General features: G+C 47.5%; 1 protein-coding gene across 5 annotated transcripts in view; it reads left to right on the top strand.

Annotated features, from left to right (window-relative positions):
- Positions 1-18,895, top strand: part of RASGRF1 (Ras protein specific guanine nucleotide releasing factor 1) — an 82,759-nt gene that overhangs the window by 61,509 nt on the left and 2,355 nt on the right. For 4 of the 5 annotated variants that reach the window (XR_009209571.1, XR_009209568.1, XR_009209569.1 and 1 more), the window contains 4 exons: positions 1,351-1,430; positions 8,675-8,792; positions 10,158-10,226; positions 14,741-14,960. Coding sequence is in view for 1 of the 5 variants with exons in the window: in XM_058427220.1 (XP_058283203.1) it covers positions 1,351-1,430; positions 8,675-8,792; positions 10,158-10,226 (267 nt within the window). In the remaining 4 variants the exon portion in view is untranslated. The remainder of the gene's footprint in view (positions 1-1,350; positions 1,431-8,674; positions 8,793-10,157; positions 10,227-14,740; positions 14,961-18,895) is intronic. The other variant, XM_058427220.1, reaches the window with a different exon arrangement.

Consider the following 18,895-nt stretch of genomic DNA (forward strand, 5'->3'; position numbering starts at 1 on the left):
ACAGAGGCTGGGGAGGCCCTAGGTTTCCTGACTCAGCCCCCGCCTCTGACCTCAAGCCGTATCAGGTCATTCCTCTGCAGGTGGATGGAGAAGAAGAGGAAGGAGGGTGCAGCTCTGGAAAGGGGCAAGTGCAGGAGGGAAGCTGAGACTCTGGAACGGAGGTGGGCCGGGGCATCCAGCCTTTGCCAGTCATCGGACAGCAGACATCTCAAGTGAAAGCAGAATCATCTGCCTTGACTCCGTGTGGTGTGTGCTATTCTGTTGCATGTCTCTTTCACCAGATCCAGAACACAGTTGTGCTCTGAATAGGATTAGTCCACACCAGGTGGCGAGGCTTTTTCTGCTTGTTGATAAGGCATGGAACTGAATGGTACGCTCAGCCCTTCTTTCCCCTTGAAGAGCACAAACAGATCTCCTCTTGTCAGAATGGAGACTTAGATTGTCCTTTTCAGTAGACAAATTTCTCAGCAGAAATCTGACTCCAAGATTGGGCGTGTGCTTGGCCTCTGGGGCCCGTGTCCCCTCCAGGCTGACTAGGGCTCTGGTGGTGCGAGGTACCACTGTGCTCCCGCGGTTTCTCAGCCACATTCTGAATCTTGAGGAACAGAGCTGCAAAGGCAGTCTCTAACTTATCTCACCATTTTATCAATGAGGGAGCTGAGGACCCCTGAGGGAAAGGGTCTTCCCTCAGGCTACACAGGGAAAGGTGCACAAAGCCAGGCTTGACCCAGGGTGCTCCGTGGGTCAGACAAACTCCGGCCACCGAAACTCTGCTCCAGTCTGATGTGTGCGCTGGGCCTGGCGGGGTCGCTTGGCAAAGCCCTTTGCTGTGGAGCTTCCTCTTCTCCAGCCAGGCCTTTTCTTTTCTGATGATCAGTTCGTCTCCCATCTTTTTTCTTGATCCTTAAATTTGGGTGGTGTTTCTGGTACGAAAAGGAGAATGTGTGAAATGAGGGTCACATCCTTTGGGTCTAGTTCATGAGAAAGATCAGGAAAATGAAAAATCTGCCATTTCCTGCTCTGAGTGCGGGCTCCTGGGAGTCACCCACCAAGTCCTTCTAAACTGCCCAGGTCTCAGGATCCTGCAGCATTTCCAAGGACCAAATCCACACTCAGGTCCCTCACACCCACTTCCTTGCTTCTGAGAGACGTGTGAGCACAGGCACACTCAACAAGGACCCGTGCCCAACTCCTGAGGAGTTCAGGAACAAGGTGCCCAAACACAGGAGGCCCCCAGATCCCAAGGGAACGCAATTCTGGTGCCCTGGCGGGCAGCATGTTGGAGTGTGGGCCTGATCCCCGGGCCTTGGCGTGTGCTGTGTGTTAGTAAATGCTTCTGATTCCTTCTAGACTAAAGCTTTGATTGATAAGCTCCAAAAGCTTGTGTCATCTGAGGGCAGATTTAAGAATCTCAGAGAAGCTCTGAAAAAGTAAGTGTGTGTCATTTTGTCACTGTTATTTTTTAAATCATAGACCTGCATTGCAGAGGCATTCACGCGCCACCCCCAGCCAGAGCAGGAGGTCTGTCTGTCTGTTCGTCTGTCTACCCACAAGACCCCTAGATTTCCTGGCCCCCAATGGTGGAGTCCTCCGTGGCCTGCCAGAGAGACTCCAAAGTTTGCTAGCATTTCCTGGGAGACGCACGGGAATAATGCTGGGATCCCTGAAAGCATAGTAGCTGTGATGATAATAGCAGTGGTGCCAGATTTCTCGATTCTAAAATGCACGTTTTCTTTTCACATTTTAATAATTCTGACATCAGGAGATGTCTTAACGTCAGTTTTGTTTATTTAACACGATTGTGTTTGCTTTTTCACTCAAGAATTCGTCATCAAAATGTTTGCATTTTATAAACAGTGGCATCTTGGAATCAAAAAAATACAGTTTTACAATAATCATACTTAAAGTTTGTAAAGCACTTGCCTAGACATTGTGCGTTTAACGCCATCAACACTGGCCATAAGGTGGGGTCCTCGGCCTCAGCACCCTTGCTATTTTGACCAGGATGATCCTTTGTTGAGGGGGACTGTCCTGTGCATTGTAGAATCCTTAGCAGCATCTCTGGCCTCTACCTGTGAGATGCTAATGGCACCCCTCCAAGTTGTGACGACCAAAACTGTCTCCAGACATTGCCAAATGTCCACTAGGGGGTAAAATCCTCCCCACTTGACAACCATCAGGATAAGGTTGCTTCCCGTATCCTGTTCTTCCAGACAAAGAAACTGAAGAGCTAGTGGCTGGTCCAAGGCCACGTGGCCATGGCCTAGCAGCAGGACCGGCCCAGGCTGGCCTCCAGAGCTTGGCAAGGTTTGCCCTGGGCTCCAGACGAGCTCTCCCAGGGAAGCAGTGATTTAGCCCATCTGTACACACTGTGGCCGTGCACTCACATGAAATGGGGGGTTTGCTTCCGTCACTCTCGTTAGGTGCTTACTCAGGCTTCTGCACTAGTCTCAACCCTCCTTTCCTTGAGTGAGTGTCCCTTCCTCTCCTTGCCTGACCGACTGACTACTCGCCAGACCTTGGAGAGACCCTGGGAGATCCCTGGGGTCCCGGTTCCCTATATAGCTCAGGAAGCCTCTTCCCGCTTCCTGGTGTTCCCATGATCGTGGCTGATGCAGGGAGCACCAGAGTTTACTACCCCCAGACCCTGAGGATGGGGCCAGCCAAAACCTCCAGCCCTTGACAGTGGCTTTGACAGACTGCTCACCCCTCTGCCAGCCTCGTCTGCCTCCTCTTCGGCTTTCTTCCTGCCGCATTTGGTCTGTCCTTTGCCAGCTCTGTGTGCCATCGCCTTGACCATCGCCACTTTATCTGTGTCCTCAGACAGATGTTGCACCCATCTGTGCTGTCCGGCCATCTCTCTTCTGCCTGGGCTCCCCAGAGCCCCTGTGGACTGTGCTTGTGGGGAGCTGCCCCCTCCGTGCATTCACCAACTTGTCTGTCCGTCCGCCCCCAGGGCACCACTCCATCCACCTCCTCACATGGCTGGCTTCCTCGTCTGCCGCTCCCACCACCGCTGCCTCCACTGCCTCTGGGGCCCCCCATTCTGTCTGAGTCCCCATCCTGACTGTCTTCCCTCTTTCAGGTGGCCTGTGGGCCCGTGTAAGTGTCTCTCCCACATTCCCCTGCTCCCTGCAGCACAGGGCAGAGGTGGCCTGCGGGCCTCTGGGAGCTAAGAGCTTTATGCAAACCGGGTTGTGGACTTACGGAGACATAGGCAGGGCACGCAGAGGAGGGAGGGACTGGGGAAACCTGGGGCAAATGCTTCCTGCACCCCCTCTCCTGAGGCTTTAAGGTTTTCACAAAGAGCGATGTTGCATGAATACTGAGCATCTGTTTCACCAGGCAGGTGACGGGGGCAAGAGTAGCAAGGTGGCAGTCCATGGGCATAGCCAATGACCTCCCCAGACAAGGAGTCCTGCTATGGGCCTCACCGTGTTGGTCTGCAGCCCATTCATACGTCCCAGGCATCTTTTTTAGCTTTTCATTAAAATATTCAATATCGGGCTAGGCACAGTGGCTCATGCCTGTAATCCCAGCACTTTAGGAGGCCGAGGTGGGCAGATCACTAGAGGTCAGGAGCTAGAAACCAACCTGGCCAACATGGCAAAACCCTGTCTCTACTAAAAATACAAAAATTAGCCAGGCATGGTGGTGCATACCTATAATCCCAGCTACTTGGGAGGCTGAAGCACAAGAATCGCTTGAGCCCAGGAGGCAGAACTTGCAGTGAGCCGAGATCGTGCCACTGCACTCCAGCCTGGGTGACAGAGTAAGACTGTCTCGAAAAAGAAAAAAAGAAAAAATATCCAATTTCTGCCAGCATCCAGGCTGGAGAATGGCCTTATTGCCTTTCCCAGCTGAGACTTCACCGCCAAACACCCCTCCAGCCACTCTCTTAAATGTCCCTTGCCCCACCTACAACAGCCCTAACTATGTGTGCCCCTTCAGTCCCTGCCAGATGCCCTGAGAGTGGCCTCATCTCCCCTTCTCATTCCCCAAGCCTACATCCTGGCGAAGTCCCATGCCTGTTCCCTCCTCCCAACCTCCCAGCAATCAGAACCTTCCCACAGCTCCAGGCAACAAGAATTTGGTTGAAAACTGAATTTAGCAGTGAAATGTGGTCACCAGCTCTTTTGGGGCCGATTCCAGTTTTGACTACCCTGTCTAATCTCAACCGAGCACACACTTGCATATCTGCACCTTTTGTGTTTAATTTAAATAGGAAGCCCTTGATTTAGAGGAACACGGGGGACAGGCTGTTATTGTAGTCTGCTGCAGTGAAAGCCTTTCCCCTTTGTTCCCCTGAATTAAGGATGAGAATAGCTGTGGAGGAGCATGTCAGCTAACTGACTGCCAGGCCGTCCCCTATACCCTTTAATTAGGGTGAGAATCAATTTATCTACATGAATATGATGAGCCCAAAGGCTGAGCTCTAGAGTTTCAGGGGTTCCAGCAAAGCCAAATACCTATCTCTATCTTTATTCTCTGCCTGTGACCACAGAGCAGCATAACAACCCAGTGGTAAAATGGGACTTTCCACCCCCACCCCATCGCAGTTTTGTTTTTCAAAGACTACTTACCTGATCACACTGTACCTCTGCCAGAACCTTGGACCCTGGCCCCACGGGATTCAGCCCACACAGCCCAGCCTCAAGGGCCCTCACGCCCTCCCTGAATGCCTCTCCCCAGGCCTCAAGATGGGAGAGAGGAGATCCCCAACCACAGCCAGCAGAAACTTGTAAGAGAGAATAGCCCATCCCACAGCCAGAGCAGTACAGGGAAGAGAGAAGCTGGAGAGAAAGAGGAAGGAGAGATGGACTCACTGCTTGTCTCGGGTCGGTTTCCTGGAGTTTGGTGTAGAGCATGGGCAGCTGCCTCTTGCCAGCAGCAGCTGGTCCCCTATAATCTCCCTTATTCCATTTAACGTCATCAGGAGCATCTTGGTGGAAAGAAACATCCAGTTTGGGGGCTGCAAACAACCACAGGCAAGGCCAGGTGGCACCAGGCATGGGAGTGCCACAGCGAGGCCTTGCCCAGAAACCAGAAGCAGCTTTCAGGCTAGGGGTGGGACACTTTCCTCTCTGCTCCCTAAAATGCTAGCTGCAGGCCCGTGAGGGCTCTGCCAGAAGAGGAAGCCACCCCTGTATCAGCTCTGCTAGATAGGCCCTGCCAAGGGCAAGGCTGGACCTCACCCAAGAGAGGCCAAAAGGCCCATATGGAAGGTTCAGGACTGGCCTGTTGTTGGGTGTCTTGCCTACAGGAAGCCCCAACATGCTTCCCTTTTCATTCAGAGGCTCGGTGTGGCTCAGTCCCCGTGCCGTGTGTCCCTGTGGGGCCCTCCAGCAGTCCTCTGTCCCACTCTGGCAACTCCATACATTGCCCACATGGCTCTGGATTTCGGGTGTGTGTGTGTGTGTGTGTGTGTGTGCGCGCGCACGCGCGTGTGTGTGTGTGTGTGAGATTGAGTGTTCTCTCATCCCCTCCTTCATGGCCCCTCACTATAGAGCAAGCTTGTCCAATCTGTGGCCTAAGGGCCGCATGTGGCCCAGGATGGTTTTAAATGCAGCCCAACACAAATTGGTAAACTTTCTTAAAACATTAAGAGATTTTTTCGTGATTTTTTTTCAGCTCATTAGCTATTGTTAGTGTGTTAGTGTATTTTATGCGTGGCCCAAGACAATTCTTCTTCCAATGTGGCCCAGGGAAGCGAAAAGATTGGCCACCCCTGCCACAGAGGTAGTAAATAGGGACAGAGGTTAGTACTGGGGCTGGGCATGCTACTTGCAAGTGATTCGATTGCAAATCCACCACCTTCCCACAACTGGACCATGACTCCCCATAAATACCAGGGGAAGTCGACCCTCGGTGATCAGAGGACCTCTGATCCTTTTCACTGGTCTGGGTGGTCAGAAACCCCCAAAAGCCTTGAGAAACACTCTGAGTCCTTTGATCATTTGCAGTCAGCTTGCAGTCACCCGGCTTCCCTTTCTCCCTTCCTCCCTTCCATCCTTAGAGCACTCCACGGCTACCTAGCTACTGTCACACATGCAGGGTGAAGGGGGAGAGCACCTCTCAGAACCCACCGGTCAGCACTGCCACAGCCTTATGACTCCAGAGTTACTTCTCAGATCTTTGGATTATTTCTCCATCAGACTCATAAGCCTGGGCTTCAGACTTGGAGTATGATAGAAAGGAAATGAAGAGCTGGCCGGGCACAGTGGCTCACGCCTGTAATCTGAGCACTTTGGGAGGCTGAGGCGGGCAGATCACTTGAGCTTAGGAGTTCTAGACCAGCCTGGGCAACATGGCAAAACTCTGTCCCTACCAAAAATACAAAAATTCACTGGGTATGGTGGTGCGTGCATGTAGTCCAGCTACTTAGGAGGCTGAGGCAGGAGAACCATTGGAGCCTGAGAAGTCAAGGCTGCAGTGAGCTGTGATTGTGCCACTGCACTCCGTTCTAGGCAACAGAGTGAGACCCTGCCTCAAAAAAAAAAAAAAAAGAAAAAGAGAAAGGAAGGAAACGAAGACCTGAGCATGTAATAATCATGGACTAGAAGGGATGGAAGGATGCAAAGCAGCCCCTCCAGTGGCTGGATGTTCCTTACTCTTTTTTTAATCACAAAGCACAGTAAATATATATATTTGAAATTACAAGCCTGTATACAAATGCACATATGCATTACAGAAACAAAAATTCCACAAAACAATATATACCTTTATTTCATTTGATGAAGTCAGATATTTTCTTTTTCACTTGTTATTTTTATTTGTTTTCAATTAAATAGAGATGGGGTCTCACTATGTTGCTCAGGCTGGTCGTGAACTCTTGGACTCAAGTGATCCTCCCACGTCAGCCTCTCAAATCCCACTCACTGAGTTTACAGGAGTGAGCCACCACATCTGGCCCTTTTTCACTTTTTAAAAATTCTGGTCTATACCCTCTAAGTTGATTTCAACACCCATGAAAGGGTCAGCCCTACATTTGGAAAAACACTTCTGTCTGCTGTGTCCCTAATGCCAGGCATCTGCCTCCTTCACGACTTTGCCATACTGTGCCAACTATACTTGTGTTTACCTAATAGCCTCTTTAAATTAATTCACTTTTTCCCAAAAAGAAATAAGAAGGAAATTTTTATATCGTGACAAATGGAAAACCAGCATACTTGCTATAAATACAAGAATGCCATTTAAAAATATTTGGTAAAAACAAAATAATGTGATTGAATTCTGGCCAAATACTGATGCTTGCCAACACTCTGATTCTGACACCTGTTGCTATTTGTTTAAAAAGATAAAATGTGAAAGGAGGAGAATGGCAAGTATCAAAAGTGTCGAAGTCACACTACCACCAAATGAGGCGCTCTCCCTGAGCAGAAGGGAAAAAAGTAAAAATCTAATGTTTCTTACCACGTGAATTCATGTTATTTAATATTGTGCCTGTAAATCACCTAAAATCAGCTGCGAGACCACCTAAAATTGTCTTAGAATAAATTCTTGCCTTTATTCACAGGCAGAGAATAAAGATAGAGATAGATATTTGGCTTTGCTTAGCTGGCATCATTGCTTTATACCTGGGGAGCCTGAGGACCAGAGAGGGAAAGGCCTGGCCTAGGGTCACACAGCAGGCAGGTGAGGGACAGGAGCCAGGTTTCTGCTCTTGCTCTATCATCCTTCCGGACTCACCTTCCTCCAGGTTAGCAGGGCTGCCAGGCGGCCACAAAGAGACAAAGGTGAGATGGGCTGGGAATGAGGGTCACTGCACTGTGCTCGATGATGCCACCGCATCTGTGTGCTGAGCTGAGAGGAGGCGGCAGAGCACTGGGGAGGAGGCCCCAGAAGGAGCTAAAGGGGGCCCTGCCGGCACATAACGACTGCCAGGCTCCATCACAGGCTCCATCAACCCTTACCCAGCACCCAGCCAGGGGCACCAGAACACACTGGGAAGGAGCAGTAACAGGAGGCCCTGCTTCGGACCAAAAATCAGAGCGGTATGGCCCATCACTCCAGGGGCCCAGCTCCCAAAGATGCAGTCCCCCAAGAGTCACCAACCATGGAAACTATCACCCAACCCCCTGCCCCGAAGCCACTTTCAGGAAAGTGATCTCAGAGAGCAAGGGTTCCCCGCCCCGGCATCCAAGCTCAGTGCTTAGGTGGGTGGGAGATGCCAGTGGAGACAGGAGAGGTCTCAGGGAGCAGAGACAAGGGTGTCAGATAGGGTGACTGGCAGGAATTGGGGGGCTGGGGCTGCAGAGCCCTCCGGGAGGTGATTCAGGGGGAGGATCTGGATGGGAGAGTCTCAGGGAGAGATCGGAAAGGTGAGTCCAGAGGGGCTGGTGACAGAGCCCAAGGACAGACTGGGACAGAAGGCAGAGAGGTAGCGGAGGACCTTCTGGCTCAGGGAGGAAAGGGACAATCTGAGATGCCCCAGTGGGTGTAAGAGGCCCCAGTCAGCACCATGTTGCCCCCACCACCCCAGAGGACTGGCCCTGAGACCCAGCTGACGGTCCTAGGCGTGTAGAATAGTCAGTCCTAGAGTGTAGTGTGATTCTTGGTGACTGCAAGTCCCTTTGCCTCTAGCAAAGCAAAAGGTGCATGCGGGATGTTCTGTTCTTGGTAGACGTTACTTTTTTTAAATGAAAAACTTTTGTTAATGCCGTTTGCTTCCAAGTTGTGACCCACCCTGTGTCCCTTACCTGGGGATGTACCTCACCGACCTGGCCTTCATCGAGGAGGGGACGCCCAATTACACGGAAGACGGCCTGGTCAACTTCTCCAAGATGAGGATGGTGCGTTGCCCCCAGCCAGGCAGGGGAAGGGGGGCGTCGAAGCCCAGATGACTCAACCTGGGGCCCACCCACACTCTGCCCCCCAAGGCCCAACCTGCTGCATAGGGTGCCCCCATTTGGGAGCCTGGGTCCAGCTTCCCCAATGAGAGCCATCACTATCATTGATGAGCAGTTAGAATCTGGCAGGCCCTGAGCCATGCTTTCGCTGGCGTTTCCTCCTCTAGTCCTGACAGTTTGAGAGGTGGCTGCTCTTCTTATTCTGCACCTTTCAGATGAGCAGACTGAGGCTGAGTGAGATCAAGTGAGAGCCCAAGGTCACCCCACAAGTAAAGGGCAGAGCCAGGTCTGGAGCCCGGGTCCAGGTGACTCCAAAGCCCCACACTGTTATTCACACCCATCCGCATTGTTCATATTGACGCTTGATGCGGACAAAGTAAAACCACTTACACAGCACCTCCTAAAAGAGTAAGTTTCCAGTTTTCCCAGAAAAATCTAGAACCTGGGATAAGGGCTGAGGAGACTTCTCCCATCAGAAACAGGATTCTAACCGTCTCCTTCTCCCCTCTCACTTCAACCAGAAAGCCTCTACTTGCACCGGTTTTATATAATGGGCCTCGACATTAGATTTTTGTCGGATGGAAAGGGTTTTTTCAGGCACCATCCTGAAGAGTGAAAGCCCCTTTTCATCGTGTCTTGTGCACAGCAGGTGCTAAGGAAGTGGCAGATGCCTTTAACTTTTGCTGGAGTCGTGGGGTTTTGTTTTAGTGATGTTAGGTAGCTTATGCCACTAATTAAAGGAGATTTTTTTCTTCGCTCAGTCACATAGCGTAATTTACCTACAGAGTCTTGACAAGTCTTGGAAGCAGATTTCTGCTTTAAAAAAAAAGAAAAGCAAAGAACATGAGGCCGGGTGTGGTCGCTCACACCTATGATCCCAGCACTTTGGGAGCTGAGGCGGGTGGATCACTTGAGGTCAGAAGTTCGAGACCAGCCTGGCCAACATGGTGAAACCCGAACTCTACTAAAAATACAAAAATTAGCCGGGCATGGTGGCATGCACCTGTAATCCCACCTACTCAGGAGGCTGAGGCAGGAGGATAACTTGAACCCAGGAGATAGAGGTTGCACTGAGCCAAGATCACGCCACTGCACTCCAGCCTGGGCGACAGAGTGAGACTCTATCTCAAAAAATAAAAATAAAAACAAACACACATGATGCCTCCGTGGGACCTTCCAGTAGGCAACATGTATGGAATTAAGAGGCTGACTTCAGATTTAGCTGTTGATGCCCCCTTCAGTTCTGCAAAGTTGGGGGTGGAACTAGGAGAGCAAACTGCGTTCTGAAACTCTCCTTCCTCCCCACAGATATCCCATATTATCCGAGAGATTCGCCAGTTTCAACAAACTGCCTACAAAATAGAGCACCAAGCAAAGGTAAGCTGTGCCTTTTCTTGGTCACTTGCATGCTTTCACAATGGCTGTGTCTAGGCCACCTTCCACCCTGTCCCCTCCATACCCGTCCACTTTCCCTTCCAGAATTCTCTTGGGCCCAGCTCAAACGCCATCCCTGTAGGGAAGGCTTCCTTAGTCCCTGTTTCTTCAAATTGGGCCTGTGTTCATCTTGTGACTCTTGTCTGATTTTACCTGCCATAGGATGGTTTATATTCATGTCTAATCTCCCCCAGGGCAAGACAGGCAGAGTTGATAACATCTGTTTCTGAAAGGTACTATGCTTACAAGTTACAAAATCCGCAGATATAATGAGTGCATGGTGAAAGTCCCCCAGCCACCTAGTTCCCCTTCCAGAGGCAACATTTCCACCCGTTTCTTATGTCTAGGTCCACAGGCAGTCCATAAACACAAGCTGACTTTGCATATACCATTCTCTAGCATACTATACACTGCTCAGTATCATTCCTTCTTTTCCTTCATAATATATCTTGGAGATCATTCCCTATTAAAATAGAAGCATCCTCATTCTTTCTTACAGCTGCAGAGAAATCTATTTATTTAGCTAATCCTCTGTATTGATGGACATTCAGGTTGTTTTGATCTTTTGCTGCTACAGACAAGGCACAAAGAAATACTTTGTACATCCAGAAACAGGCAGGGAGGGCCATAGGGTATGGATCCCAGGGTCTGTGCTGCTCTGAGGGCCTAGAGAGCCTTACTGGAGGAGGAGAATCCTGGAAGAGTTTTCCTGGTTGGGGTGGACATGTCTTTCTTGCAGAGAGACAGGCTTGTGCAAGGCTAAGTACAGTGACACCACCACCACCACCACCACCACCACCACTAAATGGCTGACGGCAAAGAGTAGCATCGGACCTGCTGGAAACAGATGGAACTGGTGGGATCCTAAAAGGATCGGGGACTTTGTCCGTAGGACCATAGGAAGCCCTGAAAGGAGGTTATATAATTGGACTAGTTTGCATTTTTAAAAGATTGCAAGGCCAGGTAAGAGAATGGTTGGTCTGAAAAAAAATAGTCTCAGCTAGCCAAAAAGAAAAAAAATGTTTAATAAAAAAGAGTGGTTGGCATGTTAGTCTCATTACATTATTCAAAGCCTGTGCTGTAGGCCCCATTTTACAGATAAAATAACAGATTTGCTAACCCAGACTCTTGGGCTCCCAGTCCTATGACTTTTCTTTTCTTTTTTCTTTTTTTTTTTTTTTTTGAGACAGAGTCTCACTCTGTGGCCAGGCTGGAGTGCAGTGGCACAATCTTGGCTCACTGCAACCTCCACCTCCCAGGTTCAAGCAATTCTTTTGTCTCAGCCTCCCGCATAGCTGGGATCTGGGACTTCGTCCTTAGGACCATGGGAAGCCCTGAAAGGAGGTTATATAATTGGACTAGTTTGCATTTTTGAAAGATTGCAAGGCCATGTAAGAGAATGGCTGGTCTGGCACGCCACTATGCCCCAATAATTTTTGTATTTTTAGTAGAGACGGAGTTTCACCATATTGGTCAGGCTGGTCTCAAACTCCTGACCTCAGGTGATCCACTCACCTCAGCCTCCCAAAGTGTTGGGATTACAGGCATGAGCCACCACGCCCAGCCTCCAATCCTATGACCTTTCTTCTCTGTCCAGAGATATAGCATCTTAACCTCCTAGTGTGCAGTTCACAAAAACATCCAGCTCCAGACACACCCTCAAGCACACCAGAAAATCAAGCTTTTATTGTTTTTCCCTTCTAATGTCCTTTGTGATCGATGCGTTTTTTGAGAATGTGTCTATTTTTTGCCGTGTTCTGAGAACTCATGATCTGCTTTATAGCGGATAGCCATATCAAAGGAGAAAAATCGGTGGACTAACTACAGTTAGTTAAACTGGCCACTTTTGCTTCACTTTCCGTTCATTCTCTCACTCCACAAATATTCACTGAGCAAGTCCTACGTGCCAAGGACTATAGTAGGCTCTTGGCTCAGCAGGGAACAAAACAGATAAACTCTTGGCCCTCACGAGCTTGCGTTCTAGAGGGAGACAGACTAAGGGGCAAAAAATATAATATGACAGATGATTATTACAACCATGGAAGAAATGAAGCAGGGGAGAGGAATGGGAGGTTGGGAAAGGAATAGGGGGCCATAGAATCCTAGAATTTTCTTTTCTTTTTTTTTTTTTTTTTGAGACAGAGTCTTACTCTGTCACCCAGACTGCAGTGCAATGGCACGATCTCAGCTCACTGCAACCTCTGCCTCCTGGGTTCAAGCGATTCTCCTGCCTCAGCCTCCTGAGTAGCTGGGACTACAGGTGTGTGCCACCACGCCCGGCTAATTTTTATACTTTTAGTAGAGACGGGGTTTCACCACGTTGGTCAGGCTGGTCTCAAACTCCTGACCTCGTGATCCGCCCGCCTCAGCCTTCCAAAGTGCTGGGATTACAGGCGTGACCTAGGATTTTCAATGTTGGACAAAACAGAAATAAAGGGCATCATAAGCCACAATATCACCTATGTTATGCATCAAAGTGTTTCACTCTAATCAGGAGGGACCAACAGACAATTTCAGAATATGGGACATTCTGAGAGACAACTGCTCTGTAACTCAGCGGTGTGCTAGTAAATGTTAAACTGGTCTTGGGGGTAGAGGATTGAGTCTTGATGTGTAGCATTTGCTGTTGAAGAGAAAAACGATTGGAACACTTGTTAAAAATGGTAAAATTGGAACACTTGTTTAAAATAGTAGGTTTATTCAAACCTAATGCAATAGAGGCCAAGACTGTTTCTTGGGGGACAGAGATTGAACTCAACTGCAAATACAACAGGGACAGGTGGGGATTTGTAGTCAATGGGCCAAGAAAGGGGGTCAGTGGATGGAAAATTACTAAGAGGAGATAGCAAGAGTAGGAGAATTCTTGCTAAACTGGCCTAACAAGGTTTTTATTAAAGTCAGGCCAAGGACTTCAGATATCAGGGGTGGAGAATGAAGAATTTGAGCAGATATCAAGGTGGGGGGATTCTTGCTAAAGGCAAGCCAAATTTGAAGCCTAGGCATGAAGAGGGCTCAGAGGAGCCTGTTAGGTGATGCCGACAGGGCCACTTTCAAACCACCACCTGGACATCACTGAAAGCACAGTTGGGAACAGAGGCTAAAAATTGGCACGTGCAGGCTGGCATGAGCCAGCTGCAACACACTGCTGCATATACTCTTCAAAAATATCAATGTCTTTTAGCAATAAAATATTTTCAATTAAAAATATATATATTGGCTACGAGTAGTGGCTGATGCCTGTAATCCCAGCACTTCAAGAGACTGAGGCGGGAGGATCACTTGAGCCTAGGAGTTTGAAGTGAGCCTGGGCAACATAGGGAGGTCAGAGATCCTATCTGTAGCAAAAATCATAATAATAAGTAGCTGGGCATGGTGGTGCGCACCTGTAGTCCCATCTGCTCAGGAGTCTGAGGCAGGAGGATCACTTGAGCCCAGGAGTTCAAGGCTGTAGTAAGCTATAATTGTACCACTGCACACTAGCCTGGGCAACAGAGTGAGGCTTTGTGTCTAAAAATAAAATACACACACACACACACACACACACACACACACACACACATACATATATCAATGTCATGAAAAATAAAAAAGACTAAAACACACAGGCTGGGCTCAGTGGTGAGCTTTTAATCCTAGCACTGTGAGAGGCAGAGGGAGGAGGCTACTTGAGTTTGGGAGTTCAAGATCAGCAACATAGTGAGACCCTGTCTCTATAATGAAAAAAAAATTTTTTCAAAAAAAAATAATAAAATAAGACTAAATCATATGACATCTAAATGCAATGTGTGAATGTTGATTAGATCTGGGATTTAAAAAAAACAGCTATAAAGATTATTTTATTCATTAAAACTTGAAGAAATTTGAATCTGATCTGTACATCAGCTAATTTTATTTTATTGATATTAAATGTCCTAGGCATAAGGATGTTACGGTTATGTAAGAGAATGTCTGTGTTCTTAGGAGATGCATGGCTGAAGCATTCAGTGGGGGAAACACTACACTATTTACCTTCAAATGGTTCAGCCCTCAGAAAAAGGATTATACATATATGTTGTATGCATAGTTTTTATATTTTTTAAATAAAAAGTTGGCAGGAAAACAGACAACAGTAAAAGCATTTACCATGGAAAAACAGATATAAATACTGGAAGAAATATGTAAAACAGGACTATCCACTAGAAATATAATGCAAGCTACATATGTAACTTTAAGTATCCTACAGGGCCACATTTTTTAACTTATTTTTATTTATTTATATATTTATTTATTTATTTATTTTAGTTTTTTGAAACAGGATCTCCCCCTGTCACCCAGGCTGGAGTGCTGTGGTGTGATCTTGGCTCACTGTAGCCTCGACCTCTTGAGGTTCAAGCGATCCTCCTACCTCACCCTCCCGAATAGCTGGGACTGCAGGCGTTCACCATTACACCCAACTAATTCTTTCATATTTTTTGTAGAAACAGGGTTCTGCCATGTTGTCCAGCCTGGTCTCAAACTCCTGGCCTCAAGTGATCTGCCTGCCTCGGCCTCCCAAAGTTCTGGGATTACAGGAATGAGCCACTGCACCTGGCCTGTTTTTTTGTTTGTTTGTTTGAGGCAGGGTCTCACTCTGTCACCCAGGCTGGAATGCAGTGACACAATCATAGCTTACTGCAACCTCGACTTCCCCGGCTTAAGGTATGACCTCACCCAGCTAATTTTTTATTTTTTTATAGAGACAGGGTCTGCCCATGTTGAACTCCTGCGCTCAAGTGATCCTCTCGTCTTGGCCTCCCAAAGAGCTGGGATTACAGGTTTAAGCCACCATTCCCAGCCCCTTTTTTTAAAAAAAGCAAAAAGAAATAGGTAAAATTAACTATAATAATATATTTTATTTAATACAAAATATCCAAATAATTGTCAGCTCAGCATGTAATCAATTTAAAAATTGACTGAGATATTTTACTTTATTTTATTCATACTAAACTTTCAAAAATCCAGTGTGTATTTTACACATCACATCTTAATTCAGATGAGCCCTGTTTCAAGTGCTCAGTAGCTACATGTGGCTAATGGCTGCTGCACTGGATTTGGGGGGCTCTGTAAGAACTGAAAATGGCTACCTCTGGAGAGCCAGACCTGGTGGCTGGTAAGGGGAAACAGAGGATTGCTGGTTTTCATTATGAACCGTTTAATGCTACTTGGCTTTGTTAATTACATAAAATAAGGTATAAATTAATTTTATATCTAAAATAAGATACAAATCAACTTTAAAATAAAAAGAAATAAAAATACAATTTAAAAATAAATAGTCCCGGGCCTGGCACGGTAGCTCTCAACTGTAATCCCAGCAATTTGGGAGGCCAAGGCAGGAGAATTGCTTGAGGCCAGGAGTTTGAGACCAGCCTAGGCAACAGAGTAAAGGCTCCCAACTCTACAAAAAGATTTAAAAAAATAAAAACATTAGCCAGGCATGGTGGCTCATGCCTGTAGTCCCAGCTACTCAGGAGGCTAAGGCAGAAAGATCACTTGAGTGCAGGAGGTCGAGGCTACAGTGAGCCGTCATCATGCCACTGCACTGCAGCCTGGGCAACAGAGTGAGATCCTGACTCTATTAAAAAAAAAAAAAAATTTAAGTCCTCATGGTCTGGTAGGGAAGCTTTCAGTTTTGGGGCATGACTCTTAGAGGATAAACACATGGTGATTTTAATAACAAGATCAAACATTGAATCCATCAGCTTAAAGCACTAAGGGAATCAGGCCCAAGCCGCTGGGGGTTCAGAATGGCTCCTTGGCCAATTAACAGCAGCAAGCCAGAGCCTGCTCAGCATCTCGGGGGCTCCTCCCTCTGCCTTATTCAACACCAACCAGCCTCCACCCAGCCCACTCTCACATCCTTCTCTCAGTTGACCAGGGAACACCTGGGTTCAAATCCTGGCAAAGCCACTCACCAGCCGTGTTACCTTCTGCCTCAACTGTAACATGAGATTCTCTTATTTTATTTTTGAGACGGAGTTTCACTCTGTCACCCAGCCTGGAGTGCAGTGGTACGATCTCGGCTCACTGCAACTTCTGCCTCCCAGGTTCAAGGGATTCTCCAGCCTCAGCCTCCCAAGTAGCTGTGATTACAGGTGCCTGCCACCATGCCCGACTAATGTTTGTATTTTTAGTAGAGATGGGGTTTCACCACATTGGCCAGGCTAGTCTCAAACTCCTGACCTCAAGTGATCCACCTGCTTTGGCCTCCCAAAGTGCTGGGATTACAGACATAAGCCACTGTGCCCGGCTGGTAACATGAGATTCTTATACCAGTGTGGGATGGGTTGTTTTTGATGATTAAATATGACAACCTTTGTAAAAGGACTTTATAAAAAGCATTGCTGTCTGATGCAAGAACTCATGCATACATGAGTAACAGTTGGTTTCTGGTCTCCATGAATGGGTGAGGAGATTTTGAGGGCCTGGTGAGGGGGTCTAATGTGGCTAAAGAGGGGGGTTGTTGGCAACTGCAGGGCTAGAGCCCCTGCTTTGGGGGCAAGAACTTCAGGGAAAGAGCAGAGGGATTTAAAGGCAGTGGGTCTCCAGTGTCCATGTGCATCCGAATCACGCTCATCAAAAAGAGTGAGTTGTACTGTTTGTACCTTTTTTTAAGTAAAATGATACTCAATCCTTGACAAGCCTACTCTGCTGACAGTGTTGGCCATTGTAGTAAGAAACCCATGATCCTTCTCCTAGGGATTTATGCTTTAAAAACTTAGTTGAGGCAAAAGGCTATATTCTAGAAGATCTTCATTGCAACATTTATTTTATATATAAAATATCAAAAAACCTGAAAACGGCCGGGCACGCTGGCTCATGCTTGTAATCCCAGCACTTTGGGAGGCCGAGGAGGGTGGATCACCTGAGGTCAGGAGTTTTCAACCAGCCTGGCCAACATGGTGAAACCTAATAGTATAAGTGAAAGCATACCAAGTGCTATCCATTCCGTAGGTACAACTATGGAAAACTACTTTTGTATTTTAAGAACTAGACGATCACACAAAAAAAATGAAAACAGTTATTTTAGAGTGGTGAGATTATGGGCTTCTGTTTTTCTCCAAAAATGTATTTTATATTGTCACATCCTTTATTCTACAATACAAAAATTAAGATAAAAGTATCAACATAACTCAGCAGTATTTGAGGGTCTGTGTTTGTGTGTTCATCCAGCCTGGGAACCACAGAGTTGCCATGTGGATCACACAGGGCTCATCCAGAAGGCACCGTGGTCACATTGGGCCCTGGAAAGTCTCAGAAGTTACCAAGAAAATTTCAGGGTTTTCTTCCATCTCCTGCTTTTGTCGCCTTAAACTTTGATGTGCAATACAAATAAATATTACTGGACAGGGCCAGTGGCTCATGCCTATGATCCCAGCACTTTGGGAGGCCAAAGCAGGCGGATCACCTGAGGTCAGAAGTTCGAGACCAGCCTGGCCAACATGGTGAAACCCTGTCTCTACTAATAATACAAAAATTAGCCAGGCATGGTGACGCATGCCTGTAATATCAGCTACTCGGGAGGCTGAGGCAGAAGAATCACTTGAACTCGGGAGGCGGAGGTTGTAGTGAGCCAAGATGGCACCACTGTACTCCAGCCTGGGCGACAAGAGTGAAACTCCCCCTCAAAAAATAAAAATAAATAAATATTACTGCTCCTCAGACTTCTTTCATTAACAGCTTTACAATGGTGGTATATGCTGCCAGTCTCCCTTGAAAGTACGATGTTTTAGGAAAATTAGCCTGACTTAGCCAAGTCAGGTCAAGAGTTCGACACCAGCCTGGCCAACATGACAAAACCCCGTCTCTACTAAAATTGATCCTGCACATGCTTACTATGGAGGAAACTAATCAGTTTGCTGATCCCCAGGGGGCTTGGGAGGTAGAGATTCATGCATTCTACAAAAGACTGTTCACATGACACTACTATCTAGGTCATAAAATCGCCATGTCTTTATCAGTGGGTGTAGGTTAAACCAGACTGTGATATCTAAAGTCATCTTCCTAGAAGTGCTGGGAATGAGCTGCTAATCAGACATAGTAATCACTTTATCTGTGACTATTAATCAGCGTAGCAGACAGCTGGTTCCCACCTTTATAGTAGCAGAGTCAATTAGCCAAGACAAAAGCAGCAGACTTTATTTTTCTCAAGCAGCCGTCAAAAGATTCCCAAACATATAATAAGAAAATTTGGCCAGGCACGGTGGCTCGCACCTGTAATCCCAGCATTTCAGGAGGCCAAGGCAGGTGGATCACTTGAGGCCGGGAATTCAAGACCAGCCTGGCCAACATGGCAAAACCCTGTCTCTACTAAAAATACAAAAATTAGCCAGGCATGGTAGTGCACGCCTGGGATCCCGATTACTCAGGAGGCTGAGACAGAACAATCGCTTGAACCGGGGAGGCAGAGGTTGCAGTGAGCCCAGATTGCACCACTGCACTCCAGACTGGGTGACAGAGCAAGATGCTCTCTCAAAAAAAGAAAATTTTTTTCTTTCTGCTCTGGATTTATGTAGCGGGGAAAAATGTGCCTTTAGTTCCAGACAACTGGCAAGTAAATAAGTCTTGGAAAGATACTTTTTGGAGCAGGGGGCTGC

Source organism: Hylobates moloch, unplaced genomic scaffold (assembly GCF_009828535.3).
Source record: "Hylobates moloch isolate HMO894 unplaced genomic scaffold, HMol_V3 SCAFFOLD_14, whole genome shotgun sequence".
Classification (NCBI taxonomy): domain Eukaryota; kingdom Metazoa; phylum Chordata; class Mammalia; order Primates; family Hylobatidae; genus Hylobates; species Hylobates moloch.